This window comes from Mytilus californianus, unplaced genomic scaffold, assembly GCF_021869535.1.
Source record: "Mytilus californianus isolate M0D057914Y unplaced genomic scaffold, xbMytCali1.0.p SCAF_1, whole genome shotgun sequence".
NCBI lineage: Eukaryota > Metazoa > Mollusca > Bivalvia > Mytilida > Mytilidae > Mytilus > Mytilus californianus.
The window spans coordinates 44,164,985-44,184,611 of NW_026262581.1; the positions used below are offsets into that span (position 1 = coordinate 44,164,985).

A 19,627-nucleotide genomic window follows, 5' to 3' on the forward strand; every position below is an offset into this window, starting at 1 on the left:
TTATTTATTATTCATAACATATGTTTTACAGGTATATTCAGTGTTTCCCGTCATTCCACATTTTGACTCGAAATATCGTAAAATCAATGATATTTTATGTTATATGATTCATGAAATAACGTCGCACTTTGTTCATAAACAATCCCCTCGGTGGTCTCGTGGTAGCTTGGCGTGGGCCAGTCCAAACTAAAGACTTGCAAATTGGTATTTGCTGCTTCTCCGCAAAGACCGCGGCATTTAGGAGTAAGACCTGGCTTAGCATGTCGGTCTCGTACAAGGCTGTATTCGTATTCATATCACATTTAATTGTTCTCGTCCTGATATGCATGCAGTAGTTTTAATCCATCTCAAGCGTGTTCATAAACAGATAAAAATTGTTTGAAATATTTGAAAAAACTATCGGGGAAATGAGAACATAGATTAGACAAAAATCTAGCTTTATAATGTATCCCCGTAAGGATGACCACAATAATAGAATAGTATTGCTATCCCAGAGGAAAATGCTTTAACATAGACATAGCTATTATCTCTTTCACCCCCGTCTATAAAAGTTTGTATGGAAGCTACTGATGGGACATTTTCAGTCTGTCTTTGTTGCTTGACCTTATTTCCACGATCTTAGGTCATGATAAGTATTTGTTATGTGGATTCTTTGTTAATGAAGAGTATATATGTCATCTGTCATATGTAATGTAGTATTGACCTCATTTTCATGCTAAGTGTTCCTCAGTTTAATAATGCATGATGGGTTTATTTTGGTATAAGGAATAGTTAGATATGTTCGAACGAAAGCCAAGTAGAGCTTGCGTTTTTTATATACTTTCCCAATCAAATTAACGTTTTCTTATCTTATTTTTTCAGTGATATTGCGACAGGAAATGTTCCTGTTAGTAAAAATTTAAAGAGAACTTTAAGATGTGTTTTTGTTTTGTTTTACAGCAATTATTCAAGTTGTTTTATGAGGGACTGGATGGGTTTGCATTTCTGTATTCTTTATTTTTATGCCATTATTCTCTATTCATTATATATTTTGCACGTCTTTCTCTGTTCTTTATATTTTTGGCCTATTTTTCTCTATTCTTTATTTTTTTTACCCATTTTTCTTTACTTTTGGTCCATTATTCTGTAAACCCCATCCAGACCCTCTTTTATAGTGACTTGTTATTGCGCAATGACAATGATATATTATACATTGAACTGAATAGATACATTTTAGTAAAAATTGTCAGTAATAACACGATTGGACAATTATCAAGAATGTCTAAAAATATGTTATGACAAAAAGTACAATTCAATCTTTCAAAGCGGCATTCAATTTTATCAGAAACGCAACAAATTATCTCTGCATAAATATCAGAAGGATTTACCAAAAAGAGACACCCAGAAATAATGTTTCGTTCCACATGTTAACTTTGACTTGCCTTAAAATACTTTTATATTGGTTTCAACTCATCAGGAATACCACTGTCTATATGTCTCGTTTAAGTGTTAAAGCAAGTATATATAGGAAGTAGTCAATTCACAGATCTCCTCTTTCAGATTTTGAATACAATCTTTGTATTCATATCAAATTAGGTTTAAGAAGCGTTTACTTTTGTAAGGTTTACAAATTTCTGATCGAAAATATTGAAATTTAAAAACAAGTCTATGGTATTTACTATTTTTTCTTAATTACTTTTATGACTTCGCTATTCCCCAATTATAATACAATGTTACATTATTTATATAGTTAGATCTATGAATCTGGACAAGGACAACACGCTAAGGACAAAATTTGACAAAGTAATCAGGCTTGTGACTTTTCTTCTTTCTTTCAGTTTCGTATTAGAATGATTAGCCATCATTTACAGATAAGCAATACTTTTTGTATTAAAAATTTAAAATAGATGATAAACCGCAGGAGTCACAATTTAGTCAAAAGGGTGTCACTACACTAAATTACATATCGTATACTCTGCAAAAAAAAAAGAAAGAAACGGCATAATGTTTTTTTTTCTTCAAAATGTTACTCTGTGTACTTCAAATTGATCTTTTACAACAATGCTTTGGTATATTGAGCTAAATATTCAGTAATGATCCTGATCAATGATTTGATAAAGTCACATACGACGAATTTGGTAAATTTCAGGTGACGTTCAAGTCAGTATATATTGTGACCACCCTGCGCAACTAACACTGTCCTGCATTTCCTTTCTATTATTAACATTGATCGAAATCAAATTATGTATTCGAACCTATGATATTCTTTGCCATTCATGTTGCAACTGTTGGCTGAGTTGGTCCAACGATTGGCGACTGGAAGCGTCTATCAGATTCGTCCAAAAGATGTTCTGTGGTGTCCAAATCCGGTGACTTTGCGGTTCATGTCAATACATTAATGTTGTTCCCAGTAAGGCAATCAACGGTTGTACCTTTGCTGAATAGGACTGTACATTATCCTGCTGAAACATCAGTAACAATCAGAATATATAGTGGAAAAATATCGTCTCTTGAACCGTTACATTTCTTTGGACCACACTAGCTTACGACGCTTCAACCACAAAATCTGTCAATTTACTGTAGACAGAGAGGGCAAAACGCCCATTTCGACTCCCGTTACACGGATTTGTCCTTGTACATATATGGAAAAGAAACGTGACTCGTCACTGAACCAAATTTGGCGCCAGTTCCTCAATGTCCAGACCCTAAAAGTATGACACCAATAAACACGTGCACGTCTGTTAATCTATGTCAAAACTTGTCAAACATTAGGTCTTTTTGACCGAATTCTTTGTTTACGAAACCTGTTTAATGCACTGTCCGGGTGGATATTTTCAGTAAAATTGAGATACTAGCAGCAGTGGTTGTAGAAGTGATTGTTTGATTGCGTTTATGGAACACCTGGATATACTGATCTCGGACTGGAGTAGTGATTCCTGGCACACCACATCCAGGACGATCCCAATCTCATCCAGTTTGATTTTATCTCAGACAATTGCATGCAGTTTTGCTCTGGCGAACGGTGAATTTTAGGGCGACTCCAGATAGTTTGATATTGTCCAGCCTGAAGACGGCCGGTGACTTTCTCACGTGTAACTGCATCGAAACGTGGCATAGCAGATTTCACAGTTGCAATAACAATTGCGTGCAACACCTAAGTTTTATACACGATAGTTTCATAGGTGATTTAACTATAAGTTTCCCGTTGAATATATAATGAACAGTTTTTTTACGGTAGCGATCTCATTTTAGCAATTTTGAGAGTTGCTAAATTTCTAGAACCAGCATTTTTTTTAATTTTTATACAACTCATTGCATTAATATTTAATTGCTTAATATTCATCTATTCATTGTCAACTTTAAAAATGAATGCTGACTGAAAAAAAAACGCGAAATAAAAGACCGTTTTCCAGGGAATATGGGTGATTGACACCGATAAAAGTTTGCTTCAGGGAATGAAAACAACAGTATAACTCTTCCAGCGGTAACTATTGCTTTAAAAAAGTCAAATCTGTTAAATTTAAGACCTCATTTAAATGATCTATAAAGCTTTTGTATGATATACACTTCATGGTCAACACATGGTCACCATCTTGTTATTAATATTTCGAATCATTCCTTGATATATTGTTATGGCATTTTTATGCTGAAGTGGTCACGATTAGTTGTTCCTCAGTAATTATGCATTACAGTATTTGGTATATGGAATCGTTATAAAGTCTATTACTGTACATTATAAGTCATCGTTGAGATTTAAATATGATAGATATTAATTACACTCTCTCTTTCTCATACAAAAAGCATACCAACAAAAATGATATGAATACAAACAAAACAAATATCAAAAACAACAAAAAATAAAAATCGAAAACCAAATATACATCATAAAGCATCACTGAAATGATTTAATTTTTTGGGCATCTGTGGTCGAGTGGTCTAAGTAGTTGAACTACTGTATCATTACATCAACACTAAAAGTTCGAACCCCGCTTGTGGCAGGTGTGCCGTTTGACTCCAATCTTAATTGTCAGTTTTCCTGCTGAAGGTCGGTGGTTCTCTCCAGGAACTCTGGCTTTCTCTTCCAATAAAAACTGACCGCCACGAAATAGCCAATAGTGTTGAAAGTGGCGTTAAGCATTAAAAAAAAGTTTGGCCCGAACTTATCAAGTCATCTTCCTGTTTGCTGGTATTACAAAGAAAACACTTGTTTCTATCATACAAAATACACAAATACAATCCAATAAATCGATTATCAGATTTTCATCATGTTTATATTGTAAAATACCAGCTGCTCGACACAATATGAAGACTTTTTTAACTCATTCGCTGCGCTCACTCGACAAAAAGCTTCATATTGTGACTCGCAGCTGATATTTTACAATATCAATATGCAGACAACCTGATAATCGGTACATCTAACGTAAACTAAAGAGTGTGAACTACCGACTGACCGCCTGTTCAGTCGTCCCTAAGGGTTTACCGAATACCTGTATGCCACGTACATTCACTATACATAATATAAAAATCCTGTATTTGTCACATTTTCTTAGTTACTACACTGATCATACCTTTTTGATTTCTGGTTAAGCTTTACAACTACCTTTATATGCCTCTTGCTTGGAAAAACCATGTACTTCCTTTCGTCAATTAAATGTATATTTGTAATAGGATTAATTTCTATGCTAGCAGGATGTTAAGTGCGTATGTACTAAGACATAAATCAATAGTTGCCCCAAATAATTAAATATATCCGTATTTTTGTAAATATGTATTTTCTAAATGAAAAATATCACAAGTGGTTATAATGTCTGTCGTGGTAACAAGTCAGGACCGTAAATTGCCTGCCCTGTAAGGGGAGGCAGTTGGGTATCAATCACCGAGCGAATCGAGGCGAAACAAATTTTGCCGAGGGGAGCGAGGCGAAAAAAATTTTTGGACCCATTTTATGCAGAAAATAATATTTTTTCGGGCATTTTCCCTGTATGCAATGTACCTCCCCAGAATCCACCACTTGTTAGATTTTTGTTACATTTCAATAAATAAGCGCCTGGAATTTATTGAATACAGTTATAAACCAGATCTAGATTAGGTGTGCCGGTAAAGTAAGTTTTTTTTACGCTTTTTCCTGCTTTATGACTCTTCACAAGCTATTTTTACTTAGTTTTAGTGAAACAATTTGCGAACTTAAAATGAAAGGCCCCCTGAAGTTGAGCATTTTTTTGTGGTTTATCCTGCTTTTTTGGCTGTCCCAATCGAGCTATTTTGACTTCGTTTCAGAGACACAATTTTCAAACCTTAGAATGAAAATGCATACTTAATAACTCATAACTTTAATTATCAAATTCAAATTATTATAACGTGACACTGTTTGTTTACACTGAAAGTTTTATTCGGTTAGGCTTTGTCAAATTCTAAGGCGATTTTCTGTGCCCCGACGAATCCATCTCTTTAGCACTTCTATGCATTCAATATTGCCAACATATCTATGTATGTGTAGCATGGCCAGACCACACAATCTACTTTCCGTCATTGTTGACCTGTTCCATGTTTTAATTGCAAGACCCAACTGGCAAGGCTAACAGAAGCAATAGTATTTGTTTTATATTTGGGTAGAACTGCGTGTGTATGATTGCTTGCTCTATTGTACATTTTGACCCAATCTCTTTAATAGACGCAAACGTTTTCCATCTGTGAACTTCTTGTGGCAAGTCATCAGGGTATGGGATATCATTTATATACTCATTAGCAATAGAGCCTATAATGTCTTCCGTCAAGTTACAAAAATACCGTGGTAGCAAATAAAATCCGTAAAGCATTGGCTTAATATCGTCCGGGGATCTGTCATTGAGATGTTTAATGATGTGATCAATCAGAGGTATAAACATGTTGATCCGGTAATGCTGTTCCACAGTTTCAGCTGCTGCATTTGCCCTATGGCGCTGGCGTCCGGATGTTAGCGGTTTGTTGATCGTAATGTCGTTCTTATTGGCGATTGTAGATGCTCTTTTGAAAAGTCCATCAAAAGCTTCTTCGGCATTTTCCCGTATCTCGAGAAAAGATGTAGCTAGTGAACGAACTTGAACGTGTGCTTCCACAAGATCACGGTTTTCAGATTGAAGTTCTATGGACAAGGGTCTTAGGTATTCCAGTAGGAACTGGGTTACGACTGCTACTACTAATATTTCAAAGTTAAGAAGAGTCATTTTGTAAGATGTAGCATCTGAGTTGCCGACGGTTTGGTTTTGAATTTTATCGAGAATGTCATGCACCTTATCATGGTGTTTCAACAGCCAAGTTAATGTATCAGTTCGTGATGTCCATCGAGTTTCTGATAGTGTTGGCAGTAGTCGTTTTTTCTTGGCTGAATAAACCTTCTTCTTGATCATACATCAAATCAAACTGAATCGCGATTTGACCTTCATCTTTCATTACAGATTTCATAATATTTTAGCGTTTACTGTACGCTCTGATAAACCATGTGATTTTCCCTAAAATTGCCATAAATTTTTTACAACTGCGACTGACTTACAACTATTGACAACGACAAGATTAAGGCAGTGCGATCGACAGTGAACGAAATACTTCGCATTTGGAAGCTCTTAAATAATTCTCGTCTTGACACCGGATACCTCACCAGTCATCGTAGAACATCCCGTCATAACCTTGTCCTCTTAAATGTGTCAGGTCGAATCCCCATTCACGAAGTTTATTTAGTATGCCTGTTGATATAGTCTCTGCTTTCGTTTGAACAAGCTCTACAAAACCACAGAAATCTTCGTCACATACCATGCATCGTTTTTTGTTTAACAATACCGGATACAGATAGAAAGCTGCGCTTGGTTCGAGCAGTCTGCGCATTCGTCTGCTATTACACTGAAGAAATTAGATTGATTACATCTGCTTACAATTTTACTTCTAATTTCCAATTCGCAACAATGTATGAATTCATTCTGGGCCAATGGTGACAAGTATTTCCCATAAGAACATTTCTGTTCAATATGTTCCTTAAGGACCAAGTCGAAAGAAGATTTCCAATTCACAAAGAACATGAAATTTCCATCTTCCTCTGAAATTTCCTTGTTCCAATTCCCGAAATGCAATATTCCGTTTACCTAGGGTGATTATAACGTCTATCAGAGATACAAGACTAGTTCTATTTTTTTCAACCTTGTCAGTATATGCTTTGCTTATAGACTGCACTATAGATGGCCTGGTCTGATCTGAAACCGATAGTAGGAGACCACTTTTTTCAAGAGATTTCAGGTGACGCTCGCTATTGGAATAGAGCGCTAGACAACCTCTCTTCTCTCCTAATGCGTTTTTCCAGTCATTGTACGGTATGGTAGCAAATTCATTGTATCGTGGATTTTCACTAGGGTGATCCTGAAAAGCAATAAATAGAGAACAGTAAGCACCATCTTGAGAAAGAGAATATCGTAGCCAGGAATAGTCATTTTCCCATGATTTGTTGTAGCGACGATTTTGGTTATTTTTAGGATACTAGTATATATAAGAATTAGATGGTGGTATCCATTTTGTCTTGAGTAGTTTCAGTCGATCTTCATCTGATAGAAAGCGTTTGTTGAATTGGACGGGATCACTGTAATCGATTGGTGATACTAGTATCTCAGAAGATGTTGAAGGCTTGTTTTCACTGTATGCTGATATAGCCGGGTAAAATGGCGTTCCGGCTAAATGGAAATCAAGAAGGAATATTTCGCTCCTTAAACTTTTATTTTAGCAGTCCGGCAAGACCGAACAACAAACTCCAAACCAAATGTAAAGTAACATACAAACAATAACAATATATATAAGCACAAGCAATTAAAGGATTAAGAAGATTAACATATGCCAAATAGAAATAACAATAGATTAGAAGAGTAATTAATGTCCGACACGTATAAGTAAATTATTGTCTAAACTGTTACAGAGAATAAATAATTAAATGAATAGAGTAAATGAATTTAAGTCCTTTGTCCAAGATTATGACACATAATCCGTGTAAAACACTTATGCCTAAATTTACGACAAAGTTCAGAATAATAAAATAAATGCAAAACAAGAATATACATTAAAACAATTGAATTCATAAAATGTTGTTTAAAAACTAATTTCATTGCACATTCCAAATTGTCCGGTCATACTAGCGCAGGTTCTGCTTCGGTCACAGATTCATTTGGGGCTGGATTAATAGCTGCTGAATTTTCATCGATGTCTCCCGTTTCTTCATTTTCCGCTTGTCGAGCAACTTTAAAAGTAAGGAGCCAAACTCCTTTGCGTGTCACTTTTTGGGCGTTTTGACCTGCAATAAAATTTCCAATTGATTTATTTCTAGTTTACTACGAACTTTTTTCGGATATTGGATCATCACGACAAGGAAATTCTAATTAACAAACGACAAATGCATATTTTTTTATTATGTCTGGCCTTAAATGACATGTAATAGGGGAGGATCTAGCCAATTTGAAAAGGAGGAATTCCAACACATGCAATTCATACAAAGAGGGGAGAGGACGGTGTCAACAAAATGTTCCAATACAAAATGAATACATTGGTTGTCAAAATAAAAAGGGAGGGTCCAACGTCCTGACCCAACCCTCGGATCCGCAACTGTGTTCTCATAGCAATAAATTCACACACGCGACGAATTCAGTTTGTTTGGGTGAGAGTTTATTTTAAATATCGGTTTGCGGAAATTGTGCCAGTTTGTCAGGATGTGAAATATATATAATTACGGGATTAACGGGGGACTTCAAATACAAGAGACACCGTACCGGCTGTCTTTCGGAAATGTCTAGAATAGAGAAAAATTCACTCGACACTGATCGGTACCGGTTATTATAATCATATAAACTACTTAGTCTATGCACAAATTATGACGATTCTTCAGTATGTTTACCATTTAATGTAGCGTAAAATCAGGACCAGTTTCAACCTCGCATTTTTTCCACAGACTGATATGGCGAGACAGCAGGATTTGTAATATGCCCGAGAATGCGCCACAGGAAAATCCCGTGCTACAAATTGGCAGGAAAATTTTACGTGTGCAAAGGAGTTGGGACCGTTCAGCGATATTTGATCATATTCACTGGTGTTAAACTGATAATCGTAACTGGAATTACGACGATCCAAATATGGCGACGGCAGAAATCTTTTCAGTCATTTTTCTCAAATGTAGCCCGTTGTTGTCAAGAGTTACTCAGCTGCAAGGTTTTTCTATACCATTACATCATATTTGAATCGTAACGGTGCACTATAATTGTCTAAGCGCTTAGAAAATTGCCGTCGAAAAATTCGGGATGATAATCGTAACTCGCAAAAATGATAATCGTAATTTCGGTATTAATAAATAAGAATATAATCGTGACTGGATAGTGTTTGATTGGTATTGACACGAAAAAACGTCTATCTAATAGCATATGATGAAAATATGATGATGAATTAATCACGAAAACGTTCCCACATCTTATGACATTTCTTTTTGTGCATATATGATTAACAGTTCTAATGTAAACAGCTACATACTAGTATATATCATAAAATTGGAAGGGGGACCAGCTTCAATAAATTTGTAAATGGGGAAACACGAACTATGTTAAAATACTGAAAACTCCAGGAGCTAGGACCGTCACAAAATATGGGAGAAAATTTTAAAAAATGTCATCATGATCTCTTCATGTTTAGAGTTAAAAAGAAATATTGTTTGGTATTCTATTTAAATACGGACTTGAAAACAAATGTCACACCTCTTTGAATGTGTAAAAAGTTGTATAGCCCATAAATACAATAAAAATGATAAGCTACTTCATGACCGTCACTGATATTTCGATATCTCAGAAAATAACTAAAAATTTTAACAACACCAATTTAGTTTGGCATTCTAATAATATTACATCCTTAAAACGTTTAATGATAATATAAGAGTAGAGAAAAGTTGGAATGCTTTGTGTGTTATGGAGTTAAGCACATGTTGACGTGGATTTCATTGGCAAACATGGATTTGTGTTCTTTAATAGTTTGGCCAAAAGCCCGAAGATCAAGCAATCAAATTCATGTTGCCTTAAATTACCTTACAAGCTATATTTATTCAAAGAATGACTGCAACTTTTAGAAATCATAGCGCATATTCCGCCATATCAGAAACAAACTGATTCAAGAAATCATGAATACTTGGTATATGAAAAATATGCTGCATACATATGCATGGAAGTTATTGTAGAGAAAAAAAATTGAAGGTAACAAAGAACATTTTTGTACTTGCATAATTACCATATATATACTTAGTACTTTTCTATCAAATGAAAACAAAAATTAGCCTTTCATAATTGTCATGCATTTTTCTGAAGCACAAAATATTTGTTTGATTATCTATTAAAGTCTTTGTAATTTAACTAGTTTCGACCGTGATAATCTACATATATGCCTTCTGAGGACCAATACACATATATATATATAATATGTATTTGTGGTTTTTTTTTCAGTCCTTCAAATGCTTCGCAAGACTATACGCGCCATTTAGCTAAGGCTAATAAAAACAATAAACACAAGTAAAAATAAACACAAGTAACAATAAACAATAGTAACAATAAACACAAGGAACAATAAACACAAGTAACAATAAACAATAGTAACAACAAACACAAGGAACAATAAACACAAGGAACAATAAACACAAGTAACAATAAACACAAGTAACAATAAACAATAGTAACAATAAACTTGTAACTATTCTAGATCCTTTACCATCCACCCTGTTTAAAGAAACGTCCTAAAAAAAATGGGTATTTAATCAAAATATTTGAATTTAATTTTTAAAATCATATAAAATATCAGTGTAAAACAGAACAAAAGTGTATTCACTTGAAAAATATGAACGGCTATTTTAACCGGGATACATTTCACTCCAAAATTAAACTATATGTATTTCTATTGAAATATAAGGAAAAGGTCAAAATAAAAACTCATATCCACTTATCAAAGTATCAACTGTTAAATCCAATAATGCAGTTAAGTAACTAATGGAAAATCTTGTTCATTTCTCGCAGAAATTTAGTATAAACGTTCAGTTTATAGCTCCCCCCTTTCCCGTTTACATAATTTGTGGACCCATCCCCGAATATAAACAACAGGGAACTCAAAACTGACAGCGTTCTTATGATAAATGAGGTCTGTCAAAGGCACGGGGGAAGGGGTGGTGTCACTTCAGGCGTGCTGCTGAAATTAAAAAAAAATATCCCCTTTCATATATTGCCGAAGACCAAAAATCTGATCCATGGTATAAATTATATATTTATATAGGAAGTAACCCACAGCCACCCCCGTGGTGTAGGGAATATTGAGATAGGGGAGGTTAACTTGCCCTTTTTATTGATTTAAAAGTCGATTGGATATATGCAATATTTGAGGCAAAACATATGGCATATTGAAATGTGGTATACGGGACTTTCGTTTGAAAGGATTGCACTTTTGGAATATTGGATAATGCTAATACCCCCCCCCCCGCCTTCCGCACTTCCAAAAAAAAACCTAAACGCGAAAACAACATTGAAACTTTGAAAGAATTTAAACTATCTATTTACCACAATAACTGAATCGACTGCTGCTTCATTTTCCATATCTTTAACAGGTACATGTATATATTAAAAGGTTATGCATATTGTTGTCAGTTATAAATCGAGATATATATACATGTAAGTAAATTTGTCCTAAATATTAACCTGTAAGTTGCTTCATTATTTTTTTATTTTGCGCGTTAATGTCATCGTTTAACTGGACATTGCCGTTTTTACACACAAAATACCATTGACAAGCTGGAAGACACATTTATTATTTTTCAGTTACTATTATCCCATAAAGAAATTACGATTATCAAACAAGAAAAATGCCATCGAATTAAGATTATCATTCCGAATTTTTCGACGACAATTTTCTAAGCGCTTAGACAATTATAGTGCACCGTTACGATTCAAATATGATGTAATGGTATAGAAAAACCTTGCAGCTGAGTAACTCTTGACAACAACGGGCTACATTTGAGAAAAATGACTGAAAAGATTTTACCTATTTCTGCCGTCGCCATATTGGGATCGTCGTAATTCCAGTTACGATTATCAGTTTAACACCAGTGATATTTACCAGATCTAAATATCGAACACACCCTGCCATTATGATTAATCACCTTGTTGGTTAAACTAACAACCAGTGCTATTAAAATAATGCATGATTTTAACCAATTTTTTTCTTTTCTGTTTTTCTGGGTTTTTTTTGTCAGCCCGCAATAGGAGGCAACTGCCTACATGCCTCCATGAAATTTACGGCCCTGTTAGTTACGCAGAAACCGTCTATACTTTTGTCAATAAAAACAATTTTTTAATTTTTTAATTTACACTTAGCTCACCATTTGTTTCCGTGACGTATTTTGGATAAACGTGAATTGATTTTTTCGAGTTGAAGAACCGTGAATAAACATGTATTATAAGAATAAAGAGATATGGTAGGATTGCCAATGAGACTACTATCCGACATCGACAAAAAGACGTGGATGTAAGCAACTATATGTAACCGTACAGACTTCAACAATGAGCAAAACCCATTCCATAAAGTAAGCTACAAAAGGCCCCAACATTACAAAATGTAAACAATTTAATCGAGAACACAAACGGCCTGATTAGTTATAAAACAACAACATATGATTAAAGTCTAAACTTGGGACATATACACATACAGTATGTGGCGGGGTTAAACATGTTTGCGGGAGCTCATGCAACCCCACCGTGACTTAACCTTGGCCCTAGTGTAACCGCACAACATAAGAACAAGCTGTAAATTAACATCATTTGGGAAGGGCTTGGCTCATCAGATGTACGAGACATAGAAAAATATACTTGTTCAAAGTTAGATAACAAAATTACAATTCATCTTTTGATTAAATTATACTCCTGAATATCTTACAAATTGCAAAAGGCAAACAAAAAAATAATCGACAAGTTAAATGTAAAAAAAAAGGACTTTAACTGGAAATTTATACTGATAAAATCTGGAATTATGACACATTCAATCTTTTTACTTTTGAATTAATGAAATTACGACTTTTTAATTCGAGATTTTGGATTTTAAATTGAGACAAAATCGACAGTTATTATTATCATATTATCATTATTGTTATCTGAGACTACTATAACTCAAATATTGTCACAGTTTTACAGTAGTCTCAGTTATTTAGTACCAAGGATTTATATATATTATATAAATTCTCCTTATTATTATTATTATTTTATTATTATTATTATTTATTATTATTCATGATTATTATTATTATTATTATTATTATTATTATTATTATTATTATTATTATTATTATTATTATTATTATTATTTATTATTATTATTATTATTATTAAATGATAGTATCATTTAAATATTATATAAGAAAAGAGTCTTTTTTTTTCAATTTTCTCTATAAAAATTCATCTGTTATCAAAACTACGTGGCGACTGTACAAAGGGTCGACATCATAAGCATATAGGTTGTCTCCCTTAATTGTGACACACAACATCCGACAAATGAGAAAATGATGTTGGAAATCCTGTCCTGCTGTTATTAAACCTTTTTGACATTGTCATGAAAAAATTCTTAGTGAATTAAAACAACAGACCAATTTCTAATAATCTGATATGACATAAGAAACGATATAATTGTCTTTGAGGTCATAAAGAGTAAAATTTCCGTAATATACAACTCTTGGTGTGTTTATGTATCATGTCCTAAAATAACCTATTTGTTCTCCATTTAGTTTTATGTGCAGACAGAAACATAATTTATATATTTCATAAAAAAATAACCTACAAGGCTTGACATGGCTTCCCCGCTAAAAGACCAAACTGTGGCTAAGAAGCTGGTAGAGAACTTGCAGACTGATTTAAGAGGACTCTCTGCAGAGGCAAAGAAGAAACACCCAAATATCAAAGAGGTACTCATATACAACTCAATAACTTTTGTGAAAATGTCATGCCTTTCTATCCCCTATGAAAAGAATTAGCTTTCCTAGTTCAGAGCAAGAGATGCATATAGTATCTGAGATTGGCAACGAATTGTAACTGCAACAGTGCTCTAGCTAGAAACTGAGGACAGGGGGCACAGTCCTGTAAAAATGATGCAAGACGTTGTGGCCACACTGGTAGTTTGGACATAGTCGTTTTGCCCACAGTCGTTTCTGGTATACTGTCAGTTCTGCCATACTTTGTTGATAGCGTTTCTGCCTTGGTTTTTATACGACCGCAAAAAAATTTTGTGGTCGTATATTGGTATGACATTGGCGTCGTCATCGTCGTCGTCGTCGTCGTCGTCGTCGTCCGGCGTCGTCGTCGTCGTCCAGCGTCGTCGTCCGAATACATATTGGTTTTCGCACTCTAACTTTAGTTTAAGTGAATGGATCTTTTTGAAATTTGACCATAAGGTTAAATACCACAAAAGGAAGGTTGGGATTGATTTTGGGGGTTATGGTACCAACAGTTAAAGAATTAGGGGCCAAAAAGGGGCCAAAAATGAGCATTTTCTAGTTTCCAGACAATAACTGTGGAACGGTGTATGGATCTCTCTGAAATTATACTACAAGTTTCCATACCACAAAGGGATGGTTAGGATTTGCTTTGGGGGGTTATGGCTCAAACTGTTTAGGAATTAGGGGCAAAAAAGGGGGAAAACAAGGTTGTCCTGGTTAATGGACAAATACTTTAGTACAAAACATAATTTAAAGCAGTGTAAGGGAGATAAATCAAATACATCATTGAAATTATCTCCCTTACACTGCTTTTAAATTATGTATAAAGTAATGGTTAATGAACAATAAAGATAATTTAAAACAGTGTAAGGGAGGTAATCCAAATACAACGTTTTGGTTACTTCCCTTACACTGCTTTTAAATTATGTTTAAAGAAATGCATATTTATAAAGGAAGACCAGTAAAAATATCTGCAAATGTTTTCATCTTTTTTTTTTACAAAAAAATCCATATGAAAGATTTGACACTATATTTTTATTAATTCTATTATAAAATAGATTAAGTTAGCACTATGGTAAATTTAAATGGGTAATTATGGTTGCCAACTCCATTGGAAATTTGAATTGAGATTATGACCATATCTTGAGGGAAAGAATTTTTTTGGGGGAAAAAGGGGGGGGGGGGATAAAAAGAAATTGTGGGGGGCCAATTTTTTCTCGTTTCAGATTTCAGAAATTAAAAAGAATTATTCTTCAAATATTTTTTTTTTTTCAAATTTCAAATATTGAAAAATTTCAAGAAGTAATCTTTAATTGCACAGTATGGCGCATTAGATTTGTAAAATCTTTGATCACATTTATTTATTTGTTATGCCGAATCTAACAGTGTATTTAGATTTTTAATTTTGGGTCCAGTTTTCAAATTGGTCTACATTAATGTCCAAAGGGTCCAAAATTAAACTTTGTTTGATTTTAGCAAAAATTGAATATATGAGGTTCTTTGATATGCTGAATCTAAACATGTATTTAGATTTTTGATTTTTGGCCCAGTTTTCAAGTTGGTCCAAATTGGGGTCCAAAATTAAACTTTGTTTGATTTCAACAAAAATTGAATATATGGGGTTCTTTGATATGCTGAATCTAACCATGTATTTAGATTTTTTATTTGTGGACCCCGTTATCTAATTGGTTCATATTGAGGTCAAAAGGGTCCAAAATTAAACTTTGTTTGATTTCATCTAAAATTGAATTATTGGGGTTCTTTGATATTCCAAATCTAACCGTGTATTTAGGTTTTTAATTTTGGGTCCTGTTTTTTAAATTGGTCTACATTGAGGTCCAAAGGGTCCAAAATTAAACTTAGTTTGATTTTGACAAAAATTGAATTCTTGGGGTTCTTTGATTTGCTGAATCTAAACATGTGTTTAGATTTTTGATTATGGGCCCAGTTTTCAAGTTGGTCCAAGATAGGGTCCAGTATTTAAACTTTGTTTGATTTCAACAAAAATTGAATATATGGGGTTCTTTGATATGCTGAATCTAAACATGTATTTAGATTTTTGATTATGGGCCAAGTTTTCAAGTTGGTCCAAATTGGGGTCCAAAATTAAACTTTGTTTGATTTCAACAAAAATTGAATATATGGTGTTCTTTGATATGCTGAATCTAACCATGAATTTAGATTTTTTATTTGTGGGCCCCGCTATCAAATTGGTTCATATTGAGGTCAAAAGGGTCCAAAATTAAACTTTGTTTGATTTCATCAAAAATTGAATTATTGGGGTTCTTTGATATTCCAAATCTAACCGTGTATTTAGATTTTTAAGTCCCGTTTTTTAAATTGGTCTACATTAAGGTCCAAAGGGTCCAAAATTAAACTTAGTTTGATTTTAGCAAAAATTGAATTCTTGGGGTTCTTTGATATGCTGAATCTAAACATGTGTTTAGATTTTTGATTATGGACCAAGTTTTCAAGTTTGTCCAAGTTGGGGTCCAAAATTAAACTTTGTTTGATTTTAACAAAAATTGAATATATGGGGTTCTTTGATATGCTGAATCTAACCATGTATTTTGATTTTGGACATTGGACCATAATAGGTAAATTAAAAAAATTCAAGTTCTTAGACCACATTCTTTCTGTGTCAGAAACCTATGCTGTGTCAAATATTTAATAACAATCCAAATTCAGAGCTGTATCAAGCTTGAATGTTGTGTCCATACTTGCCCCAACTGTTCAGGGTTCGACCTCTGCGGTCGTATCAAGCTGCGCCCCAGCGAAGCATTTTATTATTGTTATAAAGGGATGACAATATAATTGTTTTTAACAGCAGACTTTTAAGAAACAAATGGACAAATTTGTTAATTGTTAATCATCATTTCTTTGATATCTAAAGTATAAATTATGCTTTTGTCAAGTAGTTGTTCAAAAAACACCAAACAAGATAACTATAAAACAGCAGGACTCAAGCTGATACAAACTTGCTGTTGGTGAATATATATTCTTATAACAATACAAGCTGCTTGAGTAGCCCTTTGAAGTACCAACCTTGCAGCATTAATGGAACCCAAAATGCATGATTCAATCTGAGACTACTATAACACAGAGATTGGTCACTTCCCGTACTGACCAGTCAAATAGTAATTAATTGTAAGTCTTCGATCACGTGACTCGCAATGATTGACAAGAAGGATTCGACCGCCATTTTTGACAGCGAAAGAGAAAATAATAACAAATGTGGATTTATAAAGAGTGTTATGTTCCGGTAAGTGTGAATATAAGATTTGACATGTTCATAAATGTTGGTTTATAAGCACTTTAAATAAAATAAGTGCAGTTATAGACTTAAATTTACCGACCAAACCGGAAGGTAACCTCGAGTTATTACCAGTCCGTGGGACAGGGTCAATGAGCAACTCACCCATAACTTACATTCAGATGAACAATCTGTTTTCCGGATAATGTATGTGCAAGCCTTAGTAATTAACCGATGTAATTATGTAAAATTTGTAATTATATGAAATTTCAATTTTTCTGTATCAGTAAGTTCCCGCTGCAGAACTGAGAAACACACGAGAAAAGTTGCACACACACAACATGAGGTCTGATAGGTGAATTTGTATCCTATTAGTGAAAGAAATTTAGATTTATATTTGGTTCCCTTGATAATATATATGCAGTCTATACATGCTAGTATAATAATATTATGCAATGAAAATGTGTCACCATGTGAAATACCAGTACATCATGAGTTCCTAAATAGACGTATTTTTTTTAAATAATTGACCCAAACATGATGTAAAAAGTACATGCACCTTTGGTCTGCATCCTTTATCAGTTTAACTATTTTGATCCATATTGACATGATTGGTCAATTACTGCTGAGTCTCAAGTCTCAGATTACTGTCTTAAAAATTAATGAATTGCCTATGCTATAAACTTGACAAAGATTATTTCTTTTTATTTATAATATATTCTTTATTGTAGGAATACCCCCAGAAAGAAATCACGCATTAGAAGAAGGGAGAAGTACTACAGGAGAAAATGACTTTTTTAGTATTTTTTTTAATTTCATTGAATTTGTCATGCTTGTCTTACATGGAGAAATAAATATTTAAGTCTTTGAATATACATTTTTATTATTATATACATTAAAACTAAGACAGGAATGCAGAAATTCACTAACACGCTCAGTTTGGATAACAGTTCAATGAAAGAAAAAAATCAAGTAACCACACATCTTTATATATTAAAGGAATAGCCACTTGAAGCAAACTTTATTTATATATTTTTGCTAATGATCATCAGACAACTCCTTTAGTCCAAATGAAGTTCAATGAAGTGGATGTAAGTTATTGGAATGCACCGTAATTACCTTCGACAATGAGAAAACCTATACCGTGCAGTCAGCTTCAAAAGTCCCCGACATGGAAAATATATAACAATTCACTAGAGAAAACGAAGTGTCTACAATAACAAAGCAATTTACGAAAATTCAAATATGACGGACATGAACCAACAGCAACCACTGAATTACAGGCTCCTGACTTGAGACGGGCACATAAAGAATGTGACAATGTTAAATATGCTATCATATTTAACATTCTTGTTTAGATCTGACATTGCTACGTATTTATACATTCCACATTATTTTTGGCTTCTCAGAATTTTCACATGGTAAACTGTCAGCAGTTACTCAACAAAAAAATGTTATAGGGAACCTATTTACAAAGCATCATGCCGACAACAATTAACATGGTTTGTCACCAAACATTGAACAAGCACATTTATATTTGCTGTGGCTAAAAAAACTAAAGCAAATCACAACTCTTTTCATCTGAGTTGCTCAATTATTAGGGTTACAAAAAGCATAGCGATATAACTAAAACATACGACACTTTAACAATAGACAATATTCAAATTTTCAAAAACTTTACGGCTCTGTATTGAAGCACAAAATTTCTTGTCTGGGATTTTGAAAGAGGGCACATATTTCTGGTGTTGAAAAAATGTCATCGTAATTTACACTATTGTGGTTCTATTTATGTTAACATAGAGATAATTTGATTATTCAGTCACGTAATTTTGAAGCTTCTTCGTTCTGATTTACATGTACTTGCGGTTGATGCTTCTTTTGGAGTTTTTGTAGTTTTTGCAGTCTTTGCTGCAGGGACGTATAGTCATCCTCAGATTCAATATCTGATGCAGTATATTCACCACGTAAAAGATCAAGATTGAGATCACTATCATCCCAAGATAAAAAATCAATGTTACTGGACATTGTGAATTGAAAAATGAAAATGCCGGCGATATTTTGGGAACATATAATTATATAATTTGTAGGGCTTATGTTTGCTTTATGTATCCATTGCAGTTATAACCTCTTTGCTGATCTGTTACGTAAGGAAATTACTCATTTACCTTTAATGAAATGTTAATTTCTATGCCATTTTTCTCTATTCTTAAAATCTTAATAACTTATTATTTTCTATTCTTTATTTGTCGGTCCATTTTTCTCCATTCTATACTTTTTTTGCCCCTATTTCTCCATTCTATAAAACCCCATCCACACCCTCCTGAATCCTACCACAAGTGCACCGACGATATTTGACAAGGTTTACTACAATAAACATGTATATTGGGCACTCAGCA

General features: G+C 33.7%; 1 protein-coding gene and 1 long non-coding RNA gene across 5 annotated transcripts in view; both read left to right on the forward strand.

Annotated features, from left to right (window-relative positions):
- The first annotated feature begins 13,541 nt into the window (after positions 1 to 13,541).
- Positions 13,542 to 19,627, forward strand: part of LOC127701873 (protein MON2 homolog) — a 226,139-nt gene continuing 220,053 nt past the window's right edge. For all 4 annotated transcript variants that reach the window (XR_007982240.1, XR_007982241.1, XR_007982238.1 and 1 more), the window contains exon 1: positions 13,542 to 13,948. Coding sequence is in view for 1 of the 4 variants with exons in the window: in XM_052205857.1 (XP_052061817.1) it covers positions 13,835 to 13,948 (114 nt within the window). In the remaining 3 variants the exon portion in view is untranslated. The remainder of the gene's footprint in view (positions 13,949 to 19,627) is intronic.
- Positions 17,062 to 18,102, forward strand: LOC127703342 (uncharacterized). Its single transcript, XR_007982946.1, has 2 exons — positions 17,062 to 17,240; positions 17,963 to 18,102. It is a non-coding gene; the product is annotated as an uncharacterized LOC127703342 (long non-coding RNA).